The 11,669-nt window shown below is 37.2% G+C and overlaps 2 protein-coding genes across 5 annotated transcripts; both read right to left on the reverse strand.

Moving 5' to 3' along the window:
* Positions 1-1,126: 1,126 nt before the first annotated feature.
* On the reverse strand, positions 1,127-4,421 carry LOC142614215 (uncharacterized). Its single transcript, XM_075786779.1, has 3 exons — positions 3,732-4,421; positions 1,619-3,653; positions 1,127-1,503 (listed from the first exon to the last, which is right to left on the reverse strand). Exons 1-3 carry the CDS (start codon positions 4,419-4,421, stop codon positions 1,217-1,219), a joined length of 3,012 nt encoding a protein of 1,003 aa, XP_075642894.1. The 3' UTR covers positions 1,127-1,216.
* A 2,713-nt stretch (positions 4,422-7,134) lies between these two features.
* LOC142613009 (uncharacterized) lies at positions 7,135-11,313 on the reverse strand. 4 transcript variants are annotated; one of them, XR_012840218.1, is made up of 9 exons: positions 11,112-11,313; positions 10,953-11,031; positions 10,755-10,834; positions 10,589-10,655; positions 10,279-10,350; positions 8,659-8,862; positions 8,389-8,548; positions 8,123-8,274; positions 7,135-7,796 (listed from the first exon to the last, which is right to left on the reverse strand). XR_012840218.1 is itself a non-coding variant. In XM_075785189.1 (8 exons), the coding sequence occupies exons 1-8, from the start codon at positions 11,185-11,187 to the stop codon at positions 8,269-8,271; spliced, it is 744 nt and encodes a 247-aa protein (XP_075641304.1). In that variant the 5' UTR covers positions 11,188-11,313; the 3' UTR covers positions 7,907-8,268. The 4 variants fall into 4 exon arrangements, 2 of the variants coding, with proteins under 2 accessions (XP_075641304.1, XP_075641305.1); XR_012840219.1 differs by lacking the exon at positions 10,279-10,350; XM_075785189.1 differs by lacking the exon at positions 7,135-7,796 and having other exon boundaries at positions 7,907-8,274.
* Positions 11,314-11,669: the final 356 nt, after the last annotated feature.

Consider the following 11,669-nt stretch of genomic DNA (forward strand, 5'->3'; position numbering starts at 1 on the left):
AAGCATTTCTTTTTTCTTTTTTTTCCTACCTAATTATTTTCTATTTTCCACCGTTCAAATCAATGATGTCCGTATGTCACTCATCCCATTACAACTATTTTTAAATTGGGTCTAAACCCTAATAATAACAATATTTAGGCCGATAATATGTGTGTGTTTCTTAAAGGTGTAAAATTATGGTGTTATCTTCCCGATTAAACTTCTAAACCTGTGATCCGCGAGGGTGAACCCAATATTAACAGCTTAAGCAGTCATCGTTGGGTAGCAACATCGCTGGTAGAATAGTTTGTTGCCCCAACTGAGGCCTTAGACAATGATCTTGGGTTTGCTAGGTTCAATGTTGAGGAGAAGTGCAAGGCAAGGGGTTTTTCAAGAGGAATGACTAGATCTGTTCCAAAAAAGTAAAAAGTACCAACAGATTTAGTTTTGGCTTAATAATTAAAAGGCAAAATGGACCACCAAAACGGACCCAAATAGGGCAAAGTGGCCGAATTAGACCGAAATGGACTGAAGTGGACCAAAATGGACCGAATAACCAAATAGACCAAAATAGACCAAATAAGACTGGTTTCGTATTTTAGAAACAAATCAATCACTACTTAAACGGCTATAGATTTTTCTCTTTAAAGTTGGGGTGCTGTAATATTTTTCATTGGCTATTAATGAAAACGTTGATCTTCCCATAAAAAGAAAATATATATCTCTCAAAGGCAATGGGTTTTTGAGAGGTTTTGCTTAATTAGCTAATTTGATTCTGAGAAATGTATTTCCCTACTATGCTTGATTTTTTTTTTTTTTTTTTGATAGGACCCTACTATGCTTGATTAATGTAAGAAGAAATTCTTGACGTTGACTACTAGAGAAAAGGGAAAAAGAAAAAATTGTTAAATATTTATGTTTTTCTCTTATATGGACAAAACAATGTAGCTTGAACCACATTAACGCATAAATAGAATGGCTTAAATGCAATCCTATTTAACATTAGGGGTGCAGATCCAATTTTAAAATTTAGAGGGGCAAATGATAAATACTCCAAACTTTAAGGGCATATATTATAATTTGATCAAGATATTTTAAGCAAAGGGATGATTTAGAAAGCATGTATTTACTTATTTAGTAAGGGCAATTGTAGTGCTCAGCATTTTGGGCCTTTACATGTTATTTACTAATCCTAGCGTAACTGAAGGTTCAATGCCTTATAGGAGGCACTCTGGGTTTATAATCTCTTAGAAATCACTTGCATGGTTGGCCTAGATTGTGGATTGGCATTCAAGCAAGCAGTTGCAAACTTTAAGTTGTTAAACAATTCATCCTCAAAATGACTCGAGGGATGTGGAAGGCGCTGGTCCAATACGTCCTTCAGCTCTACTTCTTCCATAGCTGATGGAGACGATAGACGAGAAATGAAATCACCCGGGTGCTCTCCTTTGATCACTTCTAGTGTTAACACTCCAAAACTATACACATCACATTTCTCAGTCACCTCCATTGTATAAGCAAGCTCTGTCAAAATAGGAGGAAAAATAAAAACAAAAGAGAATAAGAGACCAATTATTACCATATATACTGTACTAAAGTTCTATGAATATTTAGGGGACAAGCAAACTATAATTATTACCAGGTGCTATGTATCCGTATGTTCCTGCAAGGGCAGTCCAATTAGATGAATCTGGCTTTAGAAGCTTTGCAGTGCCGAAGTCTGAAATATGAGCCTCATATTCACCATCAAGCAAAATGTTATTGCTTGATATGTCTCGATGAATAATTGGAGGGGAGATGTCATGGTGCATGTAACACAAGGCATGAGACACAGTTTTGATGATATTCAACCTCTTACTCCAATCCAATCCTCTGGCTTCTTCTTCTTTGCTCAAGATTGCAGCTAAGCTACCCCTTTCTAGGTACTTGTAAATTAGAAATGAGTGTCGTGGATGTGAACAGAAACCATAAAGTTTCACAATGTTTCGATGTCTTATCTCTGTCAATGCCCTTATCTCATTCAAAAACTCCTTGGGATAAGTTGTCACACCATCAGGTGGTGACGAGTGAAGCTTCTTCACAGCTACAACATCACCTGATGGAAGCTTTGCTTTGTAAACGCTTCCATTTCCTCCTTCCCCAATACAATGTATGGCATCAAAAGCATTAGTTGCTTTTATGATTTCTTCATACAATATTTTTCCATCAAAGGTTGATATCATAAACAATTCTTTGTTGTTCACATCTCTTTGTTTTGTTTGCCACTCATTTTTTCTTCTTTTCAAAATCAAGAAAATTCCAAAGAAAGCAAGCAGAAGTGAAAGTGCTCCTAAAAGAGGGTAAATGATATAAATTACGACTTTGTGGGATCCTTTTGAGATATGAGTAGAGGAGAGTTTGCATGACTGTAGTCCTCTAACATCACCACACAAGCCTTTGTTCCCTTCTAATGCCTCTAATGGAGCTTCTTTAAATGCTTTGCTATCAGGAATAGGACCATGCAATTCATTATAAGAGATGTCAATGTACAACAAGCCACGCATTCTTGCAAATGATGTTGGAATGGAACCAGAAAGATTATTGTGAGAGAGATTAAGCTTCTCCAAACTCTCCAAGGTGCTGATTTGCCATGGTATCTCTCCACTTAATGAGTTATGACTCAAATCTAGTTGGGACAAATGAATTAATTTCCCCAACTCAACTGGAATTTCTTGGCTAAACCTGTTGCAGCTCAAATTCAAGTAGTTCAGCTTCAAGAGTTCATCTAGATTTCCAGGAAGTGACTTGTTCAGTTTGTTTGAAGATATGTCAAGGTACTCAAGGTCTGTCAATGACCCAAGTTCTTGTGGTATACCACTGGAAAGTTTATTTTCATTCAGCATAAGTTTCACCAAAAAAGTCAACTTTCCAATTTCCTTTGGAATCTCCCTAACTAAATGATTCATAGATAGATCAAGTACATGTAATTGAGTTGAATTTCCAATCTCAGATGGTATGCTACCAGTAACATTGTTCTGTGCTAGAAGTAAAGTTGTTAGTTTCTGACACCTTCCCCAGTTATGTGAAATTTCACCATAAAAGCTATTTTTGCTTAGGTCAATGAAATTCAAGTGTGGATAAACACCAAAATCTTCAGATATATTTCCAGTGAATTGGTTTCCATCAAGACGGACTCTAAGTAAGGATGTGCAGTTTCTCAAGCCTTTGGAGATTGAGCCTATGAGGTGGTTGTTACTTACAGTAAAATTTTGAAGTACTCCACCTCGGCAAATATTCTGGGGTAGAAAACCAGTGAAGTTGTTTGTGTCCAATTCCAACACAACCAAAAAGAGATTTTCAATCTCTTCAGGAATAGTGCCAGAAAACTGGTTGTCACGAAGGAATAAAGTCTCCAATTTGCTCAAATTACCAATTGAAGAAGGAACAGAACCAGTTAATAGATTCTCACTCAACTCTAGATTAACAAGAGACTTTAAGTTTCCTATCTCTTTTGGGATACTGCCAGAAAGCCGATTATCATAAAGTTCAAGAAGGGAGAGATTTTTTAGATCACCAAATGATGTTGGGATTGAACCAAAAAGATTGTTTATGCCAAGTCTTAACTTTAACAAGGACCTCAAGTTTCCTAATTCTGGAGGAATGGGACCAGAAAGTTGGTTTTCGGACATGTACAACTCGGTTAGCTTGATTAAGTTTCCAAAAGTTGATGGGATGGGACCTATTAGACGGTTTATATCCATTTGGAGTACAACCAAATTGGAGAGATTTCCAAGTTCAGGAGGAATAGAACCAGAAATTTGATTGTCAAAAAGATACAAAATGGCCAGATTGCTCAAATTACCCAAAGAAGCGGGAATGGGACCTTCTAGAGCGTTGATATACAATGCAAGCCTTGTAAGAGACTTAAGCTTACCTAATTCTTGAGGAATTGAACCGCTAAATTGATTATTAACAAGGTGCAAGAACTCAAGCTTTGTTAGGTGACCAATTTCTGGTGGGACTGACCCTGACAACTTATTATAGGACAAATCAAGATATATGAGCTTGGAAAGGTTACTAATTTGAGGTGGGATAGTACCAAAGAGTACATTGTCAAAGAGATCAATATATGCAAGATTGGGTAAAGATGAAAATGGAAATTCGTGGAGCATACCTTGTAAGCCTGAACTAGTGAGGTTTATCCTGATGACACTTCCGGCAGGATTGCAAGAAATACCAAACCAAGTGCAGGGAGATGTGCTTGGTTTCGGGTTGGTAGCATTTCGAGTAAGGAGGGTCCATGAAGATAGTTCAGGCTGCGTACTATTTTCAAGGCTGGATTTCCATTTGAGAAGAGCATTTGCTTCTTCAGTGGACTCGGATGTTACGTTGTATGAGGAGCATAACAGAACAAACTGGACAAGTAAAACAAGGGAAACTAATCTGTCAAGGGTGATTGCCATGGTTTGTGTGTCTTCTTGTATGTTATATGGTTATGCAGAACATGATATTTATATAACAAGAGCTCACTAATCTTTACATGCATTTTCCAAAGTAATGATACATCATCCACAAATTTCCATGGTGAAGTATCACTACAGCATTGTCAATTTGACCTTCAATTGGAAAGAGAGTTAGTGAATAAGTGCTTCTCTTCACGAAGACATTATAGAAATGCTAATCTCTTCAAGGGTTGGATGAGAAAAAGGGAAACCACTTCCACTCACATTGGTTTGTGTCATACAAGAGCCTTTCTCTGTCTTTGTCTTAGTGTGCATTTGGGTAGAGATTAAAAATTAAAATTATTTCACTATTCAGCTTATTTTTGCTACTATTTATGTGCCCACTGTACTTTTTAGCACTATTCATAAGCCCACTGTACTATTTTGACTAATTTTTACCTTTATCTACAGTACTTTCAGCAATAATTTTTCAGTTTCAGCAAAATAAGCAATATCTAAATACACCCTTAATATGAACTCTATTGGTTTGTTTGAAAGCATCCATTCCTAACCACACACCCTTGAGAGAGGTAAAGAGTTGGGGAAGAATCCATGAATGGGAACTAAACGGTCGGTAGAGCATGACAAACATAAATTCCTGCATAGGGGTGTGTATCACGAGCTAAGAAATTACACTCAACTTTTTCGACATAATAATTATAATTTTAGTGGGGCAGCCACTCTCAAGTCTCAATGAAGTATGTTCATACTAGTAGTAGTTCTAGGAAAATACCAGTTTGATTTTGCGCCTAATCCTATCCCCTTTTATTTCTTTTCATCAAGTTATAATTTCTGATTGATAAATACAGCCACAAAGCTATTAAAACTTAAAAGGCTTGTGATGTTGCTTTTTACACATAGGTTGAAGACATTTCACAGCGAAATTAGATTAACCATTTGAATGCTTTGGGCGGAGGTTAGTGGATGGCGCACTTGGCTATCACTATACCACAAACTTATTGGTCCTTTAGATTTGGGACAATCCTTGACTTTGGATTTTCCGAGCTTCTGCATTTGAAGAAAACATTTTATTCCACTTTGTATAGTTCAAAAGGAAAAAATACAACACGTTTTCTGCGAGTCTAGTAAATTCCGATTAATCAAATACTTTTTGGTAAATCACATATCATATACCTGTGGCTCATCAATATTCAATTCCAGCATTTGATTTAAAAGTTACAAGAGATTATTCACTTGTGGCCTATTTTTCTATACTTTCGGTTAGTAAGTTTAGTGGAATCAAACCAGATGCTAATATTAAATCAAACTATAATTGGATCCTAATTGTGCTTTAGGCATCATTTTCTAGCTGTGATTTACACCTACAATTTTAACAATTTTTTTGCGCTTGAAAAGAGTCATTAAGTTCTTAAAATCAGCACCGAAAGACTAATCGCCTGTTCTATATAGAACCTTCACACAACTAATCATTGCAATGATGCGCTTAAACATCAATATCATCCATCAAGAAGTCCGCACCACACACACTGATGCTCCAAAATTCCCGAGGTACATGACATTGAATCACCTTTGCAAACATGATCCAATTGGTCAACCATTTGGATACAGAATCCAGGGAGGCAAGCAAATATAAGCTACAGAGATCCGCAATGTTCTTGCTGAAAAAGTAATATTATTGAAAAAAGCGATATTATTGAAAAAAGCGCAATGAGTAACAATCTTTTGGGCACTAGCACATAAAATATTTTAAGAAAATTATAAATTCAAAGATCCATTATTCTGATCAGCAAGGAGATGATGCTACAGCATTAATACCAAATACTAATGTTATGCGGCCATGCTCGGTCAAATTAAACACACTGCCCATATCCACACACTAGTCAGGAAGCTCGAGCTCTACCATCAGTGAAACTCTAATAATGCAATGCCCCAATAATCCAATAAGCGAAGAGGAAACAAAATAGAGGGTCATCACACTGATACATGCTACTAATCAACTCTATCAAAGCATCTTTGATCAACAGCTGAAAGCCTGCAACAAAGCCAATGATCCATGGGTCCAGTAACACCGCCCACTTTGTTAAAAAAGAGTGGCAACTTAAAATCCCTAAGCTGAATCCCGAGAAGAGGGAAATGGTGTAACCTCCTTATAGGGCAAGCTAGGAGCTTAGAATCACGGAAAATTCTTTAAGTGCTCCCTCCTCTCACATTCATGATTGGGTCTACCATGAATTTAATGAATGGACGCCACCATGAATGTGAGAGGAGAGAGCACCATTCTCCGTATTCCGGGAGTACCTAAGAATTACTCTAGAATCACAGCTTGGACAAAAATAAGAGCATCTAAAAGGAAAAATACCATTTCATATGTTCAACTCTGACCACTTGGATTTCAGTCTTACTTTTCAGCACAATTCTATTTAGAAATTAAAGCGGCAACATTTGCACCTCCAGGTACCATTAGGCATTAGCCAATGTCATTCACCAATGCATATCTTCCATGCACAAGTCGATAACCTTTACTTACAGCAGGAGACTAACTAGTGTAATCTGACAAGAAAGGCTAGCTCACACAATAAGACTGAAAGAAATGCGGTACTTTAATCATTCTTCACACAACAATACTTTTTTCCATTTATTTGGCATATGTACTTGACTGCCTTTAGCATAATGGTCAACAATGATTAATGGTAGATCTCACCACATCTTTCAATGAACATGCTAACAAGAAATAGAACATAGACCCAAAAGAATTTAGTAAAACAAAAACCAATTTGAGGGTGGTTAATAATAAGACTACATTCAAACAGGACATCTATAAGCTACTGTCGAAGATAACCATTAGAAAAATGAAAAAGCAAAGGGGAACAAGACAATCATTCACATAAATGAACATGTCCTGGTGACAAGTATCTATCTAATTATAATAATACTGCATCATAGTCACCAACATGGACCAATCCCTATCAACACAGGCATGGCCACGAAGAGCTGCCTGAAACTTAAGACTCCAAATGAATCAATGAGTATTCAATGAAACCGCAACAGCTACATTGAAGGCATGCAAGTTGCATCGATCTTTGGGCAACCACAGCTACTTAGACTCCTTGGTAGCCCAAACTTTTAAAATCAGCAATGTTTGAGAAGTATGGTCAGGTTAAAAGTCATGATCCCCACAGTTGTAGGGCTTAAACAGAATGAGAGTGTTAACTCTTACCAATCAGGACATTATCAAAGAAAAAATGGTAAGAGACAGTAGATTGCAACCAGCATGAACATGATATCCAATCCACCATCTGTGAAGCAAAATCAGCACCACAGCTAGCACATCTCAGCAAACAGCAAACAGCAAAATTTCACCCTTCCCGAACACAACTATATAAGGACAATATATGATCCACAATGAGAAATTCCATTAACAGAAGGAAATAATAATCAAAATTGAAGATTCATAAAAAATTTAGAAACTACTCAAGAGAAGGATAGAAAGCAATAGATGGAAATAAAATAAAAAGAGCAAGCAAGCAAAAAAATAGTCAACCTATATTCAGGAATGACCCACTGGCAGGAACTCTTAGACAACACAATAAAAATTATTGTGGAACATTTGAAATGGTACAAACCTATAGAATTCGGAATACATAAACTACCATCAAACAAGAGTAAAGGAATGCATTGAATCCAACAAGGTAATGTTTAACCTCCAAAAAAAGGTCCATGACGATGAAATCTAGCATTCAAGTTGTTGCTCACAGCATGCATAACCTAATGTCTTCTCCATAATTAAAGCAGATACAGAGAATGCATCGAGCCAAAGATATCCCCATCACAAAATATGCTTGCTCCTTCATTCCTAAAAAACACAATTACCAAAAAAGGCTTAGCCAAAGACATATTATTCCAATCAAGACACCTCTATACTATAATAAGGGAAAAATTTTCCAAATACTTCAGTGCAGAAACTCACATCAGCATCAGATCTACGTGGAGATGGGCTTCGAGAATCAACAACTCGACCATTTGGTGAAGCAGTTTTTGGTACAGGAGAGCTTTCATTGTGATTGTGTGCATCAGGACTTTCATCCCTAGGTGTCCTACGTGGGGACAGGCTCCTCCGAGGATTGGGACTGGGTCAAGAAGGAAGGCAATTTGACAAATTCCCGTTTGCCATCAGATAACAAATCATGAATCCACAATTTTCTAATTAAAAATCATTAATATATGAGTGATAAAATACCTATCATAGGACCTGCTTCGACTACGCCGCTCATCATCATATCTGCCTCTCCCACGATCTTTGTGATGATCAGGACTTGCACTACGGCTCCTGCTCCGGCGACGATCTCTTTCCCTCCCACGATTCCTGTCACGATCAGATCGCTCCCTACTCCTACTGCGACTTCTCCTTCTGTAATCCCTGTCCCTATGTTCATCCCGATGTCTGAAAAGTCAAAAATGTTTTCAATCAGTAGCTACGTAATGAACATGACACAGTAAATTGCAACAAGCAAGATTAGTTCACAACACTCCTATACAATAAGTCAAATCTGGTACAATTTGCACATGCAGAGTTCTTAAGAGCACAATCAGCTGTATAAGTGTCAAACCAGCCCAAATTCATGTTCTTTACGCTTGATAAGTTTTGGAGATAACAGACATCACTGCAATCATATGAAAACAGACAGTATAGAAGTAGAACACACTCCACCGACTAAAATAATCTAGCAGGGGAAAAAAACAAATAAATAAATAGATCAAAGATTCCCATGTTGTCCTTCTATAAGAATGTTTGCAATGTTCAGAAGCAACAGGAGCAAACAAAAATAGAAAGAAACCAAAGTCGTGTCAGAACATGAAATTGAAAAATTATAGCAACCAGATGCATAAGCGGTGGAAAAGCTATACCCTGTGACACCTATACAGATACGGGCTCTAGCCTATAGTACCACTATTTCAATTACGGTTGCATTTGGCACTGGCTGAAAAAGCAAGATTTTTTTACTATTTAGCTTATTTTTGCTACTATTCATGGATCCCATTGCACTTTTTGCTACTATTCACAGGTCTCACTATACTATTTCAGCTAGCTTTTAGCTTTATCTACAGCAATTTCAGCAAAAAGTTTTCAGTTTCAGCTAAATAAGTTGTTCCCAAACGAACTACATCAACTACTTGTAGATTACCCCTTCCAGAAAATGGATCACCCCATTCTATTATTCATCTGTTAACCAAAGGACCAAAGGGGTCCGAACCATTTTTGGTTAAAACTAACTCCTACAGGTAAAAACCTTTACCCGCAAACCACATCCATCACGTAAGCCTAATATATATATAACTTAATCCACTTGGTTCCCTAGAAACTGGCCAACCTGACTACCTGTGAGGACCATGTAAACAGACCTAAGGTGCATTTCATAACCATACAGTTAAACTGCAAAATGAATTAAAGAACAACAATAAAATCCCTATATACTAGAGCACACTGAATATCAACTGAATCAAGCTAACATTGTAGTGCTTCTCACAAATTGGAGAGACACACACACACACACAATGCCTTGAATTAGTGTTTTTCATTGTTTTTTTACAAGTAACAAATTCATTAAATAATTGCAAAAAGGGTTGCAGCCCTAGTCCTTGGGTTGCAGCATGCCATGCATTAGTGTTCATGTGACCATTTCAATTCGGTCATGTGTAAAATTCAGACTTAGCTCTAATAAAATGATAATCACTTCATATCTCTGTGTTTTCATTTGCAACCTAGTTAAATCCCAACTTACATAAAAATTACAATGCCAGTCAATAGGCCCAGTTTAACACCCAAATTAATAGCACTTCCCAAGACAAGGGACCTCACCTAGGACGAGGGCTACGACTCCTTGACCCTCCTTTTGTCTTGGAAGATGACTCTATTATCCTCCCTTTGTGACTGACAATAAAAAAAAAACCAACAATATACCATTAGACAGCACCAAATCCGAGAATCACGCAACTATGCAACTAATAGCTAAACTACAAACATCTTAATAGCCTATTGCCATAAAGTCCACCCAATGACTCATCCGCAGTACCTAAGCATATAAGTTTGAAAACGCAGTAAACAATATTAAAAGAATGGTACCAAAAATTTGAAATAAAAATCAACCATAACAGCTCAGATGACTTACATTCGCTCAGCATTTGGGCCATACTTGGCAAACTGAACCATAATCTCTCTGCCATCGACAACTTTTCCTGAAAAATAATAAATAAATAAAAACAACATAACTAAATAAATAAAAACCAGCTTCTACCATGGTCGTAGATATCAAGATTTGAGAAAGTAAATCTGACCGTCGAGCCTTTCCACCGCCTTCTGCGCCTCGTCCGCGTACTTGTATCGAACGAAAGCGAAACCTCGCGATTCTCCGGTCCTATAATCAATCACAAAAAAAAAAAACACCAAATTAAAAAATTAAAAAAAAAACACACAAACACAAACACAAACAAAATAGATGTGTGTGAGAGAGAAAGAAGAGAAAGATAGGGGACCTTCGGTCTCTGGGGATAAACACGTCGACGACCTTGCCGTACTTGTCGAAGAGAGGAAAAAGATCGTCTGCGGTGGTACCTATAGCCAAAAAAGAGCGTTAGAGATTGAGAGAAAGAGGGGTAGGGTTGAAAATTGGAGAGGAAGAGAGGGACAAATACGGAAAGTGATGTTGAGGACGAGGAGGGAGTAGGTGTCTCTGATGTCTGGAGGGCCAGATCTCCCAAAGTGCGACATCTCGATTTCTGCCTGTGCCTCTGTGAGATAGAGAGAGAGTGGCGGAAGGACTTTGAGCTAGGGTTTAGAAATTTGAGGTTTGAGAGATTGGGGAAAATTTTGTCGGGGGAATTTTTTGGCCAATAGATTCGGTGGTTTTACGTAAAATGCTAAATAAGGACATTACTTGATTAAAGACGAATATGCCCTTACTTCGCTTTTCAAAATACTCTACTGTCCAAAAACAAAACAACAAAAACAAAACAAAACAAAACCTTGCCTCCCTCCCTCCACTGCCGTTACACTATTCTCTTCCTTGTTTTTTCAGTCTTTTCCCGCCAAGAATGTGTGATATTTGGACTGCTATTTTTTTCTTTTGAGTTTTTTTTTTTTTTTTTTTTGAGAAGGATTTTCTTTTGAGTTTAGTGTTAAATCTTTTGTTTTATATATCTTCCTATGTCAGTATGCCGTATCATTATTATACAAATTAAAAAAATTGTGAT

This window comes from Castanea sativa, chromosome 10, assembly GCF_040712315.1.
Source record: "Castanea sativa cultivar Marrone di Chiusa Pesio chromosome 10, ASM4071231v1".
NCBI classification, from domain to species: Eukaryota; Viridiplantae; Streptophyta; class Magnoliopsida; order Fagales; family Fagaceae; genus Castanea; species Castanea sativa.

Bases quoted from the DNA above. Each gene is read 5' to 3' on its own strand.
- LOC142614215 (XM_075786779.1), bottom strand. From the start codon at position 4,421: ATGGCAATCACCCTTGACAGATTAGTTTCCCTTGTTTTACTTGTCCAG. The intron at 3,654-3,731 runs GTTGTACTCCAA...AAGCTAACCGAG, and splicing joins TTGGAAATCTCTCCAATTTG to TTGTACATGTCCGAAAACCA. The intron at 1,504-1,618 runs GTAATAATTATA...CTATTTTGACAG, and splicing joins ATACGGATACATAGCACCTG to AGCTTGCTTATACAATGGAG.
- LOC142613009 (XM_075785189.1), bottom strand. From the start codon at position 11,187: ATGTCGCACTTTGGGAGATCTGGCCCTCCAGACATCAGAGACACCTAC. The intron at 10,835-10,952 runs GTCCCCTATCTT...GATTGATTATAG, and splicing joins TTTATCCCCAGAGACCGAAG to GACCGGAGAATCGCGAGGTT. The intron at 10,351-10,588 runs GTAAGTCATCTG...TTTTATTGTCAG, and splicing joins GGCCCAAATGCTGAGCGAAT to TCACAAAGGGAGGATAATAG.